The 18,282-nt window shown below is 35.5% G+C and overlaps 5 protein-coding genes, 1 long non-coding RNA gene and 1 other non-coding gene across 18 annotated transcripts; 3 read left to right on the forward strand and 4 right to left on the reverse strand.

Annotated features, from left to right (window-relative positions):
* The first annotated feature begins 245 nt into the window (after positions 1-245).
* Positions 246-1,884, forward strand: LOC127071236 (nuclear protein 1). Its single transcript, XM_051010280.1, has 2 exons — positions 246-609; positions 1,178-1,884. The coding sequence occupies exon 1, from the start codon at positions 387-389 to the stop codon at positions 597-599; it is 213 nt and encodes a 70-aa protein (XP_050866237.1). The 5' UTR covers positions 246-386; the 3' UTR covers positions 600-609; positions 1,178-1,884.
* LOC127071215 (uncharacterized) lies at positions 1,753-6,689 on the reverse strand. 4 transcript variants are annotated; one of them, XM_051010239.1, is made up of 7 exons: positions 6,544-6,689; positions 6,385-6,483; positions 6,137-6,235; positions 5,849-6,031; positions 3,026-5,762; positions 2,568-2,879; positions 1,753-2,480 (listed from the first exon to the last, which is right to left on the reverse strand). In XM_051010239.1, exons 1-7 carry the CDS (start codon positions 6,634-6,636, stop codon positions 2,269-2,271), a joined length of 3,735 nt encoding a protein of 1,244 aa, XP_050866196.1. In that variant the 5' UTR covers positions 6,637-6,689; the 3' UTR covers positions 1,753-2,268. The 4 variants fall into 4 exon arrangements, with proteins under 4 accessions (XP_050866196.1, XP_050866195.1, XP_050866198.1 ...); XM_051010238.1 differs by having other exon boundaries at positions 6,385-6,636; XM_051010241.1 differs by having other exon boundaries at positions 3,026-6,235; positions 6,438-6,483; positions 6,544-6,641.
* LOC127071216 (methylcrotonoyl-CoA carboxylase subunit alpha, mitochondrial) lies at positions 6,543-10,219 on the reverse strand. Of its 6 annotated transcripts, none has more exons than XM_051010243.1 (10): positions 10,075-10,219; positions 9,948-10,011; positions 9,498-9,882; positions 9,098-9,432; positions 8,688-8,984; positions 8,397-8,606; positions 7,817-8,311; positions 7,555-7,740; positions 7,379-7,483; positions 6,543-7,175 (listed from the first exon to the last, which is right to left on the reverse strand). In XM_051010243.1, exons 1-9 carry the CDS (start codon positions 10,110-10,112, stop codon positions 7,382-7,384), a joined length of 2,112 nt encoding a protein of 703 aa, XP_050866200.1. In that variant the 5' UTR covers positions 10,113-10,219; the 3' UTR covers positions 6,543-7,175; positions 7,379-7,381. The 6 variants fall into 6 exon arrangements, 5 of the variants coding, with proteins under 5 accessions (XP_050866200.1, XP_050866201.1, XP_050866199.1 ...); XM_051010244.1 differs by lacking the exon at positions 6,543-7,175 and having other exon boundaries at positions 7,277-7,483; positions 8,688-8,827; positions 8,918-8,984; XM_051010242.1 differs by lacking the exon at positions 6,543-7,175 and having other exon boundaries at positions 7,277-7,483.
* A 451-nt stretch (positions 10,220-10,670) lies between these two features.
* Positions 10,671-10,744, reverse strand: Trnai-aau (transfer RNA isoleucine (anticodon AAU)). The gene has a single exon. It is a non-coding gene; the product is annotated as a tRNA-Ile (tRNA).
* LOC127071239 (uncharacterized) lies at positions 10,685-12,459 on the forward strand. Its single transcript, XR_007784948.1, has 2 exons — positions 10,685-10,792; positions 12,144-12,459. It is a non-coding gene; the product is annotated as an uncharacterized LOC127071239 (long non-coding RNA).
* Positions 12,460-14,314: 1,855 nt separating this feature from the next.
* On the forward strand, positions 14,315-15,395 carry LOC127071235 (mitochondrial import inner membrane translocase subunit Tim10). 3 transcript variants are annotated; one of them, XM_051010278.1, is made up of 3 exons: positions 14,332-14,350; positions 14,506-14,614; positions 14,701-15,395. In XM_051010278.1, exon 3 carries the CDS (start codon positions 14,874-14,876, stop codon positions 15,162-15,164), a length of 291 nt encoding a protein of 96 aa, XP_050866235.1. In that variant the 5' UTR covers positions 14,332-14,350; positions 14,506-14,614; positions 14,701-14,873; the 3' UTR covers positions 15,165-15,395. The 3 variants fall into 3 exon arrangements, with proteins under 3 accessions (XP_050866234.1, XP_050866235.1, XP_050866236.1); XM_051010277.1 differs by lacking the exon at positions 14,506-14,614 and having other exon boundaries at positions 14,315-14,481; XM_051010279.1 differs by lacking the exon at positions 14,332-14,350 and having other exon boundaries at positions 14,492-14,614.
* A 438-nt stretch (positions 15,396-15,833) lies between these two features.
* Positions 15,834-18,282, reverse strand: LOC127071222 (regulator of chromosome condensation). Of its 2 annotated transcripts, none has more exons than XM_051010260.1 (6): positions 18,155-18,282; positions 17,964-18,047; positions 17,206-17,546; positions 16,733-17,099; positions 16,353-16,625; positions 15,834-16,243 (listed from the first exon to the last, which is right to left on the reverse strand). In XM_051010260.1, coding segments are annotated over exons 1-6 (1,257 nt in total). In that variant the 5' UTR covers positions 18,156-18,282; the 3' UTR covers positions 15,834-16,052. The 2 variants fall into 2 exon arrangements, with proteins under 2 accessions (XP_050866217.1, XP_050866216.1); XM_051010259.1 differs by having other exon boundaries at positions 17,206-17,585.

Consider the following 18,282-nt stretch of genomic DNA (forward strand, 5'->3'; position numbering starts at 1 on the left):
CGAATGCTGCGTAAATTTCGATATATCGTTTTTTTCGCGTAATTCCAACGATTTATGTAATTTTCACAAGCCAGACGCACGTCAGTGATTCTCTGACGAACGACACGGGCATCTTCCATTCTGGTCGTTTTAGGAACGAAATGACGACGAAGAGAGGACAGGGCTCCGTTGTGACGTTATACGTTACTGCGAATTGCGCATGCGCAAAGACGGTCGAGCGTATCCTATAAAAGTACTCGCAAGAACGTCATCGAAATTAGTATCGAATCGAGCGTAGACTCGATACGATCGGCGCCGAGGACGGTTGATTTTTTTCCAGTCTCCTTGATCACCGCTACTGAGCATTTTTCAAAGTCTCTTTGTGCGATACAACAAAAGCAGAAACTATGTCCGATAACTACTACGTCGACGAGTACGAGCACTTCAACTACGATTACGACAAGCACATTTTCACCGGTCACGGTGGCAAACAACGATCGAAACGCGAAGCCGACGCTCATACCAATCATTTCGATCCGAGCGGCCATTCCAGAAAGATCTTAACGAAGCTCATGAATTCCGAACATAACAAAAGACAACAAGGAAAGACCAAAGCGTAGATAGATTCTGGTAAATATTTTATTTCGTATTCTTTGTCGTCATTTTTCCATACGTGCGTACGTGTATCACGAATCGATCGTTTTTTCCCTTTACAACACGACACGATAACGCTTCGTCTCGTTTGTTTAAACTTTTTTTCCCTTAACGTTGAAACGGTAACGCTCCATGATACGTACGTTCCGTTCCAAATCGCATTACGTCTCTCGACGTTAGTAGTCGCTTTCGAGAAATATTATGTCTGATATTAGACGCAATAACTCGTACGTCTCTACCGTCGAAAATTAATAAATCGATCCTCGCCGTGTACTGCGTCTTACTTTTCTTATCGCGGCAGCCATTTTAAATGCACTCGCTTATTCTACGCCCAACATTCCGTAAGAAAATATTTCTCCGACTTTTACGACGAATTTATCGGATTTGTTTTTCCTCTTGAACTAATTTAAAGACGCGTTAGTAAATATAAGCTAATGACAAAGGACGAGTAAATGTTGATGGTAACGAGCAACGACGTAAATACGTTTTACATATGTGTGTGTGTGTGTGGCGTATATTTTTCTTTTCTTTGTTTTCGTTGCAGGTCCTTTAACATTGGCCGTTACACCTCCGTGGAAGTATTATCTCATCTCGACTTTCTACTACCCGGAGATACGGGGACTCTCGGCTATAAATAAAAGCGTTGTCGACAAATGCATTTATTCATCGATCATGACTTCTCATTCGCAATAAAATTACTGATAAGATAGATAGCGTTATGTGATATCGGAATAGTCTTTCGATGTTCGATAGTTCATAAGTTTCTTTTTTCTCTTTTCTTATTCGGACTACTCCTAGAGAAGATATTATTAGATTATGGAGTTTCTACGATACGTCAAGACCGTCGATTATGTTCGCGCTCGGAGAAGCATGAACGATCGACGTCGTTTGCATACATGCCATTGATTCGTTCGTAAAAAAAGGATAAACCAACGACAAGAAAAAAACAAAACAAAATACGAAATAGTCGCGATTGTAAACTCGCGTGATAATACTCTCTTTTGCGGAGCAGCCATCGGGTTTGAATGTTATTAAACGAAACGACATGAGCTTTACTTTCTTGGCTCGTCATTACTTCTCGCCAAATCGTTACTTCTAGCATCGATAAGTTTTTTCACGTTTCTTTTTTTTTTTTTTCCAACTTTTACCATGAAAAATCTTTGACACTTAAGTGTGTTATATTGCGTTAAAGTCTGTGTAATAATTGACATACACGAAATAAAGACTAATAAAATATCTTTCTGAATGTTACATCGCTCTTTGCGTCATTGGATTATACATTGAATTTATTTATAAGTGTGAGCTGTGCACGATACAAAATATTACACACGTAGAAATCGTTTCTTCGTTTTTTTTTCTCCCGAACCATAAGGTAAAATCAAGATATATCGCGTCTGGTAACGAACGACGTTGATGAGCGAATACACAAATTCCATTCGCTTATTTTTATAGCGTATCTTTTGAAATATTTATTTATACACAAACATTCGTCCTTTGCGTAAGTAAAATTATCAAATGATAGCTTAAACGTTTTCATCGAAATGCTCTAGAATATACAGAAAACATCCGTATTACGTCGATAGAAAATATCGTGTTAATCGCATAGGCACCGATGATCCCATATCAATGGAAGAATTAAATTAATTTATGTCGAACGAAATCTAATTCTTGCTTTAAGATACCAATTAAGAGAAACTCTGTAGACTGTATCGTTACATTTTTAGGTACTTTCGATAACAATTTTCGAGCATTATCCAAGTCGTCCTGATGACTTATAATTATTGTTTTTTCTGACAATTTCGCAGATGGCCGTAACAAAGCTTTACCGCCACACGATGCGATCATGGCTACAAAATAGAAACGAACAAAAATTAAATGATTTGATTTATTCGTATCCTCGGTATAGTACAAGGTATAATAAAAAAAAAACTCACTTCTCAGTTCCGATATAGGCGGCGATATTATATTTGGAGTTAACAAAACTACGTAACCGTCCAACAATTTTCTTTCTCTAGCTTTGTCCAAGCTCTTCCGTAATCTGAATCCATATTTCGCTTCCATAGCTGGATCCTTCAGCATGTAATTCTCCCAATCTAAGAAACGGCCGGCTCTTTTGCTCTCGTGCAACCAATTTATAGATACTATCGGCACTGCGTTCGCTAACGCACAAAGAAATTTTATCGTCCTACGTATTTTGTCTGTAACCAATATAGTACATTTCGCAGGATCTTCCACCTTTGTACCGCCTAGAAGAAACAAAAAAGAAAAAGAAATGAAACGAAAGAGAAACCAAAACGATAATAAAATAACGATAATGACGCGATCCGACGAATTGGTTTGGTACGATACAGTGTTCGTCATAGAAACGCTAAGAAAGAAAAGTTACAAGTACCTAATACTTTTAACACTTTGGCGTATTCGTCGTCCGTTATACCGGTGAAAAGAATTTTTTCTTTTGCAGAAAATGAAGTATTCGGGCTCAAAAAGGACACGCTTCTACGCGTCGTAGGCGTCGAAGCTATCGTGGGAGTTTTTCTATTACTTTCTTCGTCCGTCGAAGTATCGTTGTTCCTTCTCCCCGTTCTCTTCGGACCATTTGCATTATTTTCATTTTTCCGTTTCTCCGTGATCGTTCGCGTCGAACGAGTCGATCGTGATCTCGCGTTGAATATCGCAAAATCATCCTCGTTATCGACGGTCGATGACGTGTCATCCGTCGTGGAATCAACGGACGATTGCGAGGAATTATTTTGAGCGAATTTGGTTCGTTTAACTCGCGATACTTCGTAGCGCGTATTGCTCGTTTGACCCTTACGGGAAACGTTACTGTCGTCGTTTAATGTACCACCGTCCGAATTGGCATTCGTCGCTTTACGTTTTCGAATATTTCTTGGCTGGACAATCGAGGAATCGTTCATAATCATTGCGACCTCTTGCGACTCCTTTCCCATGTCGACGTTGGACGTATCACCGGCTTTGGTATCTTTCATACCGCTACCGTTTCCCCTGCTCTCTTTCGCGCGACGTTCTTCGATCTCTTTTTTCGAGTCTGTCTCGGTCATGGATCGAATATTCCTTTTTGGGGCTTTGTTGGTCACGTAAGTTAAAATACTTTCGGATTCTCTTCCGACGTTTCCTTTATCCATTTTATTAGTCCTCGTTTTAACCGAAGGTTTGTTGCTCGAGTTTACATTGCTTACTTTTTTCTCCCTTTTACCCACTTTTCTCTCCATAGAACGACGACCCGATTTATTCTCTCCGTTGAAAATCAGATCTTCGGCCATCTTTCTTAGATTTTCATAATTCGCATCTTCCATCGTCTCGGATACGTTCTTAACAGTAGATCTAGTTTCCCGGATTTTAGATTCGTCAGATTTTTTACTGCCGGAACGGCGCGTAGATCTGGTTTGTTCCAACAACGGTGTCGATGCAACGGCTCGAGCGTCCGAAAGAGTGCCGCATATGTTGACTTCCGGCAGTCGAGTCAAGATATCGTCGTCTCTCTCTTCCGACAATTTTGCCCCTGTTTTCGTGCGTTCGCCGGCAGTTTCTTTCGAAGAACGCGAAGAAATCTCGAAACTATTTGATAAATCCTTCTCTATGCGATCGATAGTTTCTCCGGAACGAACGGTGCTCCCGTCCGTTTCGATTTTTTTCGCGTTTCTAACTTTGTTCGTCCCGCGGCGACTACTGGTTGCAACTTTCGAATGAATGATCTCTTGAGAATCAGCGAGAACGTTTCGTTTTCTTTTGGAAACAAGCCTACCGAAATATACTTCGGTATCCTGCGAATCCGATGTCCGTCGACTCGATTCAACCGATTTTGCATTTTTTACTGGAGCCGAGACCGCATTATCCGCCAACTTTGAGTCTTCATTCGACGTTCGATCGAGATTGTATCGAGATAACTCTAGAATATTTCTCAGAGATTGAGTCGATATCGCCGTCGCATCGGTTACCTCCTCGTCGTTAACCTCGTCGAACATATCGTTTAACTTCTGTTCGAGAGTATCGTTAAGAATGATTTTGCGCCTTTTAGCTTCATCATTTTGCATTTTTATCTTTTGCGTTTTAGATACTACTTCCATCTCTTCGATTACTTGGGTAGCTGCCGTCTCATAATCGATGTCCTCTATACTAGTATCATTACATAAATTCGATCGTACCTCCTCGGCTGACGACGGCTTGCCGTCGACCGCATAAATTGTACTTAACGGTTGCGTATTCAATAAATCGATATCAATAATGTCATCCTTTTTTTCATACGATTGCACGTTCGCAAGACTTTTGATCGCACCATGATTCGATTCCGGCAAGTCTATTATTTGCGTGTCCAACGTATCGATATCATTTTCCTTTTCTCCAGTTTTTCTTCTCTTCGCATTATTAATGAAGTCGGGCAAGCATATCAATTGAGTTTCCAAGGTATCCAAGTCGTCGATATATTCCTTTTCACTTTCTTTTGTAATCGGATCTATAGGATCCTTTCTCGATTGAATGCACTTGGTCGCCAAAGCAATATCGTTTTCTATGCTTTTTAATTCTTCGACTCGATCCTTCGAATTTGTTTTCTTTATGGGAGCACTCGATGCCGGGGCATTGCATATTTTTCGAGTCTGACTTGTGTCATCGGTATCAACGTCTTCGTCGTCGCTGTTTCTCCTCTTCGCCGGCGACGACTCTCTAACATTTGCCGAATCCAAATAAATATTAATACGTTGCGTGGCTGACTCAAATATATCTTCCGATTCGTAGCTCGTACTTCGTTCGTTCTGTTCGCACGCGCTGACGTTATATGCCGTTTCCAGAGAAAAATGGCTCGTTTCAGAAGAATACTCCGACACTTGGTTCCTTTTATCTTTATCGGATAATTGCACGATAGATTCATCACCATCTTTCGTTGTTCCGTTATCTTCCATTTTTTTACCTTCGATGTCAGTTTCTCGTCGTTCGTCGTTAACGTTCGAATCCGATAACGACGACAACGTAACGACGTTATTTTTGCCGTTACCTTTTAATACTTTTTGCGGCAGCTGATTCGTGGAAGGCCGTAAACAAATGGATTTTCTGCAACATTCTTGCGCCGCTGCACTCGTTGAGTCACCTTCGTTCGAAATTGACGAATTACTCTAAACACAAAAGAATAACTATACCTTTTGATAACAGCACCCCGTTTCTACTTCACTTTGTATCGCTACGTTACAATCATTCTCACCAATGAAGAATCTGGCGTTTCTGGAATTACAGCCGTTGCGTTTCTTTGCTTGGACTGTACGGGTGTTTCGGGGATAACGAATTCGCTTTCCAAACGGCATGTCTTATAAACCGCTTTTATCCTACCAAATTCAATAATACTATTATTCTTTAATTCGTAATAACGCGTAGGGCGTAAAACAATCTGAAACAAAAGTGTCGTTTTAAATAATTTGTATGAGATGAAATCGCGAAACAAATTTCATAAATTCGAAATTCCAACGACGAATGAAATACTCGTTCGACTTACGTTATTGAGTATCGTTTTATTGGAAGAATTCAGATCGCATATCCAAGCATTCGTCGGGCATGTATTTATTTCTATTTCTGCGTGATATTTCGATATACTCTGTAAGAGAGATATTGTTAGAAGGAAAGAAGAAAATAAAGCTGTATATCGAAACAAGTTTCCTACCGTTAAACGTGCAAAATAATTATAAATCAATCGAGTATATAAAAATTATTTATGCTACTTTTAAAGACTTAATCGAGGAATACCTGATCGTTAAAAAGAATATTACAATCTGGATGTCGTCCTATTTTATTAATACCTTTATAAATGGGATATGAAGTAGAATTGACGGTCAATACGGCAATCTGAAACATTTTCCATTGTTTATTCGACTCGATGCAAATAAGTAAATTGTCGTTGTTTACCTGTACATTCTGTTCCTTTCCTACGGGCTGTTCGATCTTTTGAGTCGGTATGTCATCATAATCGTAACAAACTTGTGTTTCCGGCAGATCCATTCCGGATACGAATTAAATTAAAAGGATTAACTTTTTAACTGCACAAGTCACACATCTTGAGCATAACAATAATAATATGTGCTTAATGTTATCAGAAAGGTGACCTTTGCTGATATGTATTAGTTCCGACACTTGAAAGCATTAATTTTAGAGCTTAATACGACGATGTCAAAGTTTATACGAGCAATATATCTTTAACGATAAGAAGATATACGTAACCCGATGAATACTTTATAACAAAAATAAATAATAAATAATAAATGAACCATATAATCGAAGCAACAGAGATCCGTTCCCGCTACTTCATTTAACTTTGCTATATAGGATTCACGTGTGCGACGACTCGTAGCATTGCCAAGGCGGAAGTGGCGCCACAAAACGATGAAATTTTTTGGACAAAAAGCTTAAGGCAACAGAATTTCTTCGGAAACCAGTGAAATTCGAGTTGTCCACTAGTTAATGTCGTTCACACTTCCATCTTTTCGCTGATTATTACGTCATCGATCAGCTGACGCAATTCCGACGTTCAAAATTGGCGCCTAATTAAAGCTTGCATTAAAATCATTTTTCACTCGCACTCGCACTCGTTCGATGTTCGAACTAATATTCGTACTCGTATGATAATTATTATATCTTCGAATAGTATCTTCAAATGGTACTTTATTAAATTTTATCGTAATAAAATATGTAATTTTTGAATTGAATTTTTTTCAAAAAATATATAAATTTTATTTTATATTACAATTTACTCCGATAGTTTCACGACCAATTCGTCCTTCGAAACTTTGTCGCCAACCGTACAGAAAACGTCCTCGACAATTCCGTCCACGGGTGCTTTAACTAGATGCTATAAAAAATGACAATGAATCGTGGGATTATAAGAGAATACTTTTATAATTTTTAATCGAATGAACTTACTTCCATTTTCATAGCAACGATAACAACTAATGCATCACCTTGTACAATTTTATCACCTCTTTTGACAAATACTTTATCTATTATACCAGACATAGGACTAACCACCGCGGAAGGTTGTAGTTCTACGTTCTTCGTGAGTTCGGATAGAAATTTAGGATTCGCTATATTCAATTGCCACTCTCGAGTCTAGAAAAATAATTTCTAGCGTCCAATCTGTATAATAACGATTATACGTTCTTTCAAAACTGATTTATCAACTTACATTAGTAAATAAGTGCAATCTATTTCCAAGCTTTGTAACCCTTGCTTTCGTAATTACTCCGTCTATCTCTGTATTTAATTCTAACGCATTATTTATTTTTTTCAATGTACCGATTACTCTCCTCCATGGTCCAATATTGTTGGTTCTCATAGAAAATACTTCTGGCTCAATATATTTTACATTCACTTCCATATTCTTATTGTCAACAGAAAAGTTGAATGTTCTATTTAAAACATGATTAAGTCTTAGTCCAGTTTCTGTAGCAAATGGACTAAAAGGATTATTTGTTTTTAAAGATATACTTAAGGCATTCATTTCCTCGTATAAAATTAGTGCCATGGCACCCTGAATTAACGTCTCGTTAGGAACACGTAAATCTGGGAATAACTTTTTGCTATTTTCTGCTATGAAACCCGTATGAACTTCTCCGTTTTGAAAATCTGGATGGAGGCATAAATCTTTAATAAATTCAATATTCGTATCAAGTCCGGTTACCTGGAAACATTTAATTTTTAACTTAAAATAGCAATAACAGTTTTGATCCATTATAATATTTTTTACCCAAAATTTGTAAACTCACGTTGTATTCGCAAAGTTTCGATCTAAGAATTCTAAGTGCTTCATTTCTATCAGATCCCCAAACCACTAATTTAGCTATCATTGGATCATAATGAACCAGCACGTCGTCATTTTGCTTAACGCCAGTTTCGACTCTAACGGTTTCCGATGTCTCGGGAGTTCTCAAATAAAACAGATTTCCTGCACCAGGTAGAAAATTATTTCTTGGAGTCTGTCACGAGATAAAAAAAAAAGAAGAAGATAAAACTTATTATTATTTAAATGTTATACGACTTAAAATTGAACATTTTACTTCCGCATAAATTCTAGCTTCAAAAGCATGTCCACGAAGATGGATTTTTTCTTGTTTGAGAGGAAGCACCCCACCAGCGGCTACTTTTAATTGCCACTCCACAAGATCTAATCCTGTAATTACTTCTGTAACAGGATGTTCTACCTGGAGACGCGTATTCATTTCCATGAAATGGAACTTATGGTTAGTTCGATCCATTATAAATTCTACAGTACCAGCTCCAATGTAACCTACAGCCTTTGCAGCACGGACAGCCGTTTCGCCTAATTCCAATCGTAGCTCTTGAGATATACCAGGCTGCATGATATATCCAAAACATGAGATTTAACTTTCTTGTTCTATTAATATAATTGTGGTTATCTAATATTTAACTAATATCGCTTCTCATAATAATACGCATCATTACATACAGCTGGAGCTTCCTCGATCACTTTTTGATGTCTCCTTTGAATGGAGCAATCTCTCTCAAATAAATAAACTGCATTGCCGTGTTTGTCCGCGAATATTTGTACTTCCACGTGCCTTGGTTTGTCAACGTATCGTTCTAAGAGAACGGCTGAATCTCCAAATGCTTTTTGTGATTCAGTTCTTGCGGATTCCAGAGCATTCAAAAATTCATTTTCATTTAAAACGATTCTCATACCTTTACCACCTCCGCCGCGTATTGCTTTTATCATTAATGGATAACCGATCTTTTTGGCTTCTGATAACAAAGTTTCATTGGATTGATCGTCTCCGTGATAGCCTGTTAATAAAACATATTATATAGTATAAAGTACTCTTCGTTTTGCTTGCGATCGTCGAATATACCTGGTATGACTGGTACACCGGCTTTGGCCATAATTTCCTTCGATTTATTTTTTATGCCCATATCTCTTATCGCATTTGCAGGAGGTCCAATAAAAATTATATTCTCTTTTTGGCAAAGTTCTGCAAATTCTACATTTTCAGAAAGGAAACCATACCCAGGATGTATCGCTTGACATTTTGCTCGTTTAGCAACAGATATTATTTTATCTTGTCTCAAGTAACTTTGACTAGACTGTGCCGGTCCGATACAATATGCTTCATCGGCAAGATCCACGTGCATCGCGTTTCTATCTACATCGCTGTACACCGCTACAGTTTTTATTCCTAATCGTTTGGCTGTCCGTGATATTCGACACGCTATTTCTCCTCTATTTGCAATGAGTATCTGTGATATAAAACAATTATGTTTTATAAATATGATTATACCAGTTGTATAACATTGAATCTTACTTTGCCGATTTTTGCCAGTTGCGTAGTTTCGCAGTACGAACGCGCCTTCGAGGTTAACAAATTTCTATAAAAAAATAATAATCACATGATAGTGTTATACAAAAAAATTGACGAAACAATCTCTTACTTTTTAAATACAAGTTGAAGTTTTTTAGAGTGATACATGATTTTGGTAGCTATACAATGCAGCGTAACATGGAACGCACTGGATATTAATTGGAAATCTCCTAATTATCGTAGTTCTTTCATTGCGTAATAACGATAAATGCTTATGTCTATTTACATGATTCGTGTTATCGTGATTTTTATATTTTATTGTCGATGCAGCCATTCGAACGAATGAAGACGCAAAACAAGATTTAGACTTGTTTGTTTTCTTATATGCTCTCGTATTATTCCTTGGCACGCATACGTACGCGCGCGCGCGAATATATATATAATTATCACTTCATCGTTTCAGTATATTATTTTTCGAAAATACAATCAAACGTATTTGTGAGAGGTTATCGAGTAATACCATTTGGGTTATCAAAGTTCATTCTAGGTAATATACTGATTTGTATGGATTGCTCGTTTATATATACCATCTGTATACTACATAATTTCATGAAGAAATATTATAATCGCATTTAATACACCAGTTACTACGTAACTGTGTTTAACAATATTTCACATTTATATTTATAGATTTTATCATCGGTTTAAGATAGCAAAAAAATAATCTGGCCCATGAGGGGATCGAACCCGCGACCTTCGCGTTATTAGCACGACGCTCTAACCAACTGAGCTAATGGGCCGGCTAGAAGGTTTTTCACAGTGGTAAAAGTCTGTCTTCGCTGTATATTGTAAGAAAAAATTTTTTATACAATCTTATCTATAATGAAAAATGATTTTTTATGAGTAATTTTTTACAATTTTTTTTCCGTTAAGTATTGTAAAATAGTGGCAAATTAAATATAAACGCAAGTAAGCATTTCCAGAAAAAAGGTTATTTTACTACACTTTACTAACACTTTTGCGTATCGATATCAAACGAAATAAATGCGTCTGCACTGTAATCATTAGATTACAACTATCTTAATCAATCCGGTTATTATAAATTTTTTACTTTGGTGTACATATAAAGGTAGGGATCAAATCGTTTACAAGAATAAAAACAATTTATTTTCTTATAAATGTATTCTTTAAGAATAATTTATAATACGATACTTTTTCTAATACTTTGAATATCTCAAAATTATATACATACAGATTGTTAGTATATTACACAAACATTTACATAATTTCAATAGCATGCGATAAGAGATTCTGATACAACTTGTAAAGCGAAACCATTGTTTTTTGAAATTTATGATAAATGAATATGCTAGAAGAGTAAAGCAGACGACAGTGCATTGTAGTTCTTAATTTTTTTTCCAATAGGTTCATAATCATATATTTCTGCTTCGGATTCAGAAAAATTTTCCGAATCCGTTATATCGTCATTCTTACATTGTACATCTAATTCCAATACCTCGTCGTACTCTCCAGAATAGATATCAACTTCCGATTCTATATCATTGTCTTGTATTTTCGAAAATGCTACCTTAGAATGATTAATATCTGGAACTTCGTTTGAATAATCTGAATCATTAAGATTATTATTTTCTTGATCGTTTGACAATTTATTACTTCCTAAAGAATCGTTTGTTTCAGATTCGTCGCTCAATGAATTATTTAATTCTAAGGGTATACTATTATCGATTACATCAATACCGTCATCGACTGTAATTTTTGGTTCTAATAACCTATAATTATTCGGAATTTTATTAACAATAACATCAGTAATTTTATCCATAATTAAACTGTTTTTTTGATGCTCCAAACATTGTAACGATTCTAAATTAGATATAGATTTGGATATATTCTCAGAATTACTATAGTTGGTTCGTTTTTCAAACGTATCCAAGAGTTGCATTCGAAAGACCGTGAAGGATTCTATCTTTTGACAACATGTTGCGCATAAAACAGCAGAACTTAGATCCTTGGGAACCTTGAAATAAATACATTTCGATGATACCCGATTAGTATGTACTATATAAAATTTATATTTATAAGCCGCATAGTATATACACATAAATAAACAAAATTAAGTTACTAACTTTATAGCCTGTTAATAATTCGATTCCATCATATAATTTAATTATTTTCTTACAGACTATTGAACCTGCATCAATATAATCTGAAGATTCAATTAATAAATCATCATTCAATATATTTTTTGCATTCTCGTTCGAAACTATTCCTTGACATCCGCAGCAAACAGAATCCTGTAAAAAAATATTAAGCGTTACAAAGAATAACAATTGTTGACTTATTATGCATGCACCATAAACACACAATCGCAAACAAGCGTACGGAAATTATTTTGTTTATATCAAGTATTTGTAAGAATAATTAACTTACCATGTTTATGTAAGAAACAGAATAGATTAATGGCAAAATATATATATATTGTATTATCACAATGAAATATTTTTCTTTTAAATAAATACTGTTATAATACGCACATTACAAGCGATACAAATATCTCGCATTTAAGGTCGTTCCTCACTTTTTGCTTCGAGAGTATGTGACTTCAGCGACAGGTACGGACAAAATATGAACTATAATGTGAGGTACAAACGCAATAGGAGAACACCGTTCCCAGTATGCACGTATCGTATGTACAGTGCGTAAGTTCTGTAGGTTATGTCTCCTTTACGCATAACCTAACAGCCAGGTATGTCTGTGACGGAAAGTAATAGCACATTTACCAAAAGCGAGCAAAGAACATACGGATTATTATTTCTTGTAAAGAATTTGTTAATTGTACGAAATTTCTATTTTTTATTTCTAGTTGAATCTATACGTATAGCTGAAATTTATTTAAATAGCCATTAGTTCGATATTAGTTGCGATACACGTTATACCGAAAGTAATATAAATAGATAAGACCCATGGAAGTTGTTGCGTGTGAAGATCCGTTTTACCCTTTTATAATATTAAATTATTATTTATCTTTATGATGAGACTGTTCGTCAAAATCGATCAAGGATTACGCCATACCTCGATGCGAACCATTGTACAATGTTGTGTTTCTTCAGGCATTGAACATTCCATTTATTTTATATATTTTATATATTATGAACTAGGCAATATTGTGTTTTTAAATGCACAGACATACGGTAATCCAACAGTAGGTTGAATCATAGAAATATTTTTTTAATCTTTTTTTAATCTTTTTTAATCTTACAGTATCTCTTTGATAATACAATAATTAACCAATATCAAGTTATTGTTGAACTTGGGAAATTTCTGATTGAGTATTAATTCTTTTTAATGGAGAATGTAACAAACCTAAAAGTATACAATCTGCTTCTAAAATAGTAGTATCCTTGGTGGAGCCTAGGAACCTCTTAGACAATTCCAGATCCTTTATCTTTAAAATTACCGATGAGCCTCTAACGTAAAATCTGAAATAAATTTTTAGTTGAAATCATCTATTTGTTTACTCTGTAATAAAATAAATATGACTTAAATACTTACTCTCCATTTTTTAAAGGTCTATGACATACGCAATGAAATTTCCATCCAAAATCTATGTACAAATCGTTGTTTACAGTTTTAAATATTTTTCCTACGACCTTTTTCCCTTCTGGATCTCCCAACTGCAATATAATTATTCGCAATAGAAAATAAATATATAACTATAGGTCTTAAAGTAATTAAATATAAATGACATACGTTCATAAACTCCGAACGACGCAGTAAGGTAGCGAATGTGAGAAGTTTTTCAGGTTCTTTAGGTTCGTCGATTTGTGAAAACTTTTTAAATGTTTCTGCAAATCCGCTCAGCTTTACTTCTGGCTGTGTTAAATCCTTGTCGGACTCCATTCTATTCGATTCGATATTGGAGATCGATATGGACGATAGATCTTCAATCGATTCGTCAGACTCATTTTTTACCTTTTCATCCGAAAATTTATTCTCAATAGCTTCGTGTGGTTTTATTTCTTTGATCTCGGTATTCACGTCCTTAGTTTTTTTTATGTTGTCGTCCGGTGGTTTCTCGGTACTGAACAATTTTATAGACGTTCGTTTCGTTCCGAAGGCATCGATCAAACGTAATTGTTTCCACAATGTTTCAACACGTTGCATCGTTTGTAATAGCGGACAAAATTTTGTCCCTTTGAATTAAGTTTTATAGGTTATATTTGATTCTACTAGAGAACTATATGGGTGTCTCTTTGTCGCCTTAAGTTCCATTCATATGAGATTATTTTGGACGCTTTACAATTCTGGTCATACTGTAACGCTGCTAGGGTTTTAATAAAAATAGAAATTGTAATTGATAACGGTTGGTAGGTGCCGGTAAAAATATGGTGAGTATTTGTTCAGTATGGTTCATGCGATCGTACGGTTGGGCTTGCGTTTCCCTGAGAGTTCGTTTCATTTTTTAAAAACCAAAACTATGAAATTAGGACCACATCAGAAAATAGCTATTGGATGGTAGGTGCGTATAAGCATTTTTTTTTAGCTTTTCCAAATATAACTTTTAATGGTGAGTCAGACGTACTGTGTCAGTTATAACCTTAAATGAACGAAAAGTTATTATAACACGAAAGAACGAACGTTTCCGTTTCCACGTGTGTATTTAAATCTTATTAACTGATATTACGAGAAATTAGGTATTTCTTATACGCTTATAATTATAATTGAATCATTGTTGCAGGGCTATAGTAGTTTCCCTAGGAATATATAGCTTTGCACTATCAAGAAAATCTATAGAATCTAAAAGGTATGAGACTATGAAAGCAAGGCAGCGTATGCGGACGACTAGTACCATAGACGAATAATTACTTAAACTATTTTATATTGATTGTCTATTTAATTGACAAAGAAAATATGGCAACTCTACCGCAACTAGACGAAGAAAAATTGAAATTGGTACAAGATTTGGAAATAGAAATGATGTCCGATATGTACAATCGTATGACATCTGCATGCCATAGAAAATGTATTCCACCAAAATACATTGAACCGGAATTGGGAAAAGGAGAATCAATCTGTCTAGATCGTTGCGTAGCGAAATATTTAGACGTTCACGAACGTATAGGAAAGAAGCTCACACAAATTTCTATGCAAGAAGATAATTTTATGAAAAACAAAGTAGCGGAACAACCAAAGACAAGTTAAATTACGTGTCACGTACTTTTCACAGAATGACGGTGCTATAATTATTTATAATTTTTACTGAATTTTCCATTCTTCTGGATGCAAACGGACGGCGCGTTGTCATACTTTAACTGTTGTTTAAGTCGGAGCATTAAGTTATTGTAGTTCATGCATATTAGGGTAAAGACAAAAAAAAGTACAACTCTGTATTTAATTACCAAATTGTTGAAATAAAGTTATACTTTAGAAATATTGATTATTAAGAAACAATAATTTTTTATCTCTCTCATTATTTTACAGATTTTAATAGAATAGAATATTTTACATTTGATTATCTGATAATTGAAAATTTATATCCCATGTATAAATTATTGATAAACACAAATTTATTTCAAAATCTGAATTGACATCATGTTTGAGATTGTTACGTAACATCACTCAATAGATTTGTAAACATAGAAATCAACGTTTTTAAAAACAATATTGTGCAGAATTTGAAGGAGAAATTATATATATATGTACATACATACACACACACGCACGCACGCACGACGCATGCACGAACATATATATATATATATATATATAAATAAATCAATAGTAGAAAAGTTTATTTCTGCAATACACATTTGTAAATAGAGAAACTAACAAAAAATCAAAGGTCAATCCAATAATTATGACAAACAATGATTTAATTTCTGACAGCAATGCATTATATATATAAATCTCAAAATTTCTCTTGTATCAACGATGAAATTTTAATGCATTGAGAAAATTATCTTAACCATATCCTCGTTTTCGTCGTAAAGTTGTTAGGCACATTTAATTTACACACATTTTTAGTCCTTCGTTGTCCGAGCTTTTATCACACATGTGTGATGATATATGCAAATATTACATTATTTTCAATTAACCCGCAGTTTTGTCTTTCACTGGGCGAGTTATCGCTAAAATTAATGTATGTTGTCCACCACCAGAAACTCGTACTACCGTTTTGCCTTCTAATTGCTTTCCTTTAACTAGTGCAGGTTCTTCTACGTCTTCTTCTTCTCCTGTGCCTAGCTGTCCGCTTGTTCCCATTCCCCACGCGTATAGTTCTCCTAAAATCGGCAGAATGTATCCCGTATGAAAAAATGGTACCTCTTATTAACATGTACGTCTTAAAATACTTTGGTGTTACAAGTGGGTTTATCATTATTATCATTATACCTAATTCCGTTACTGCAAAAGATTGTGCACTACCAGCCGAAATATCGATACATTTCATAGAACTTAAAGCAGAAACTAGAGTTAATTCTTTAGCGTCTGAACAATTAGGTCCAAGGCCGAGACGACCGTATTCTTTACGACCCATTACAAAAACTTGACCTATATCATCTAAAGCGATAGTATGATGTTGACCACTACTGATATGCCTCCATACTTTCCCACTAAAAGTTTTCGATATTCGTGGATGAAAGTGAGTAGCAGGCTCACTTAAACCTAAAAGAATTCTCTCATAAATCTCTTTGCAAATTTACAATCGTAAACTTAGGTATATACGTTATAAATCTCTGTGAGTGTAAACGTTGCCCGATACAAGCACTTACCAATTTGATAATAATTATTCAAACCAAAAACATATATGTCTCCTTTATTATATTCTTTTAAAAATGTACAATATGTACCCGCCCATATATCATCGAATTCTAATTTCTTCGTAATTTTAAATTCAACTATTCCGGGTGTTAACAAGGGCCCTATACCATGACGACTATTTCTGCTAGCCGTTCTAGCAGCTATTCGTCCTAGTTGACCTTGTTCACCGCAACCACAAGTATATACATTTCCAGATTCGCTAAGTAATACTAAATGATCAGCACCCGATGCTACTTTAACTACTTTAACATTAGGTAATAATTCTATTGGAAGTCTTTCATTTCCTTTTAGCGTCAATCCCATAGTGCCATGTGAATCCTAAAATAATCAGAAAATTTTTCTTTTATTTATTATTATTCCATTTTCTCTCTCTCTCTCTCTCCCTCTCTCCCTCTCTCCTTTAGAACAGAGATTAGAGTCTTACCCTAAAAGAACCCCACGCAAAAACTCGACCGTCTTCTAGTAATGCAGCACTATGGGAGTCACCGGCTGTTACTTGAACGGCTTTACCAGGTAAATCGACGAAACCTGGAATAGTCTCCGAGCCTTCTTTGGACGTATCTCTTCCAAGAGCTCCTTCGTCGTTACATCCAAACGTTAACACTTCCCCGGTTTGTCTCAGGCAAACATTGTGCATGCCGCCGGCTGCTATGGTTACGATATCTTGAAATCCAGGAATAGTCGCCGGACGAATCTTTTCAATGATATCTTCTCCCAGTCCAAGCTGTCCGACATCGCCTTGTCCAAACGCAAGTATATCACCGCCTGTATTAGATTGGCGTAAATTGGGTTTCAACGTTAAATCTGCCAAAGACGAGAGAAGTTTGATAGTTTGCATCTAAGTCGTTATACTGTATTTGGGAAATCCAAAGAAGAAAGGAATGAGAAGAAAAAGACAAAAAAAGAAAATAAAGAAACAAATAAAAAAGAAAAAGGAAAATTATGAATGAAAAAGGAATATTAGTGATTTTTCCATGATAAGGATTGAAATATTTTGGAAGAAACTCTCACGTGAAATACAATTAAACAGACGTGATGTAAAAAAAAAAAAAGAAAAAAAATGCGATGATACCCTAGCAGCTAAAAGAGTACATTCTATCCTTACTTCTCGAATTTTTTTATCGACGTGAATAAAAGTGAAATTTGAAATTTGCCAAGATGAAAAAAAGATGAAATGTTTACCTTGCTTTTTTTTTTGCTGCTTGGACCTCTTTTGTCCCGCCGGAGGAGCTTGGGCGGTTCGTTTAGTGGCTTTCCTTGGCGGCACTATAACATTTTTTAGGTTATGTTGATAAATGTTCTTTTAAAATATTTCTCATGACTGTTACACGTAGTCTTTAAGGCAATTTTAATATTGCCGTACTTATACATACTAATATTTTGCAGCACTTGCCGTGGAATACGATTGTACCGTGCTTTTTACTTGCTTGGCGCCAAAAGTAGCAATGCTTCCGAATCTAAACGTCCGTTGCGCAACTCGCGAAGATCGTAACGTCTGATT

The sequence above is a fragment of the Vespula vulgaris genome, chromosome 21 (assembly GCF_905475345.1).
Source record: "Vespula vulgaris chromosome 21, iyVesVulg1.1, whole genome shotgun sequence".
NCBI classification, from domain to species: domain Eukaryota; kingdom Metazoa; phylum Arthropoda; class Insecta; order Hymenoptera; family Vespidae; genus Vespula; species Vespula vulgaris.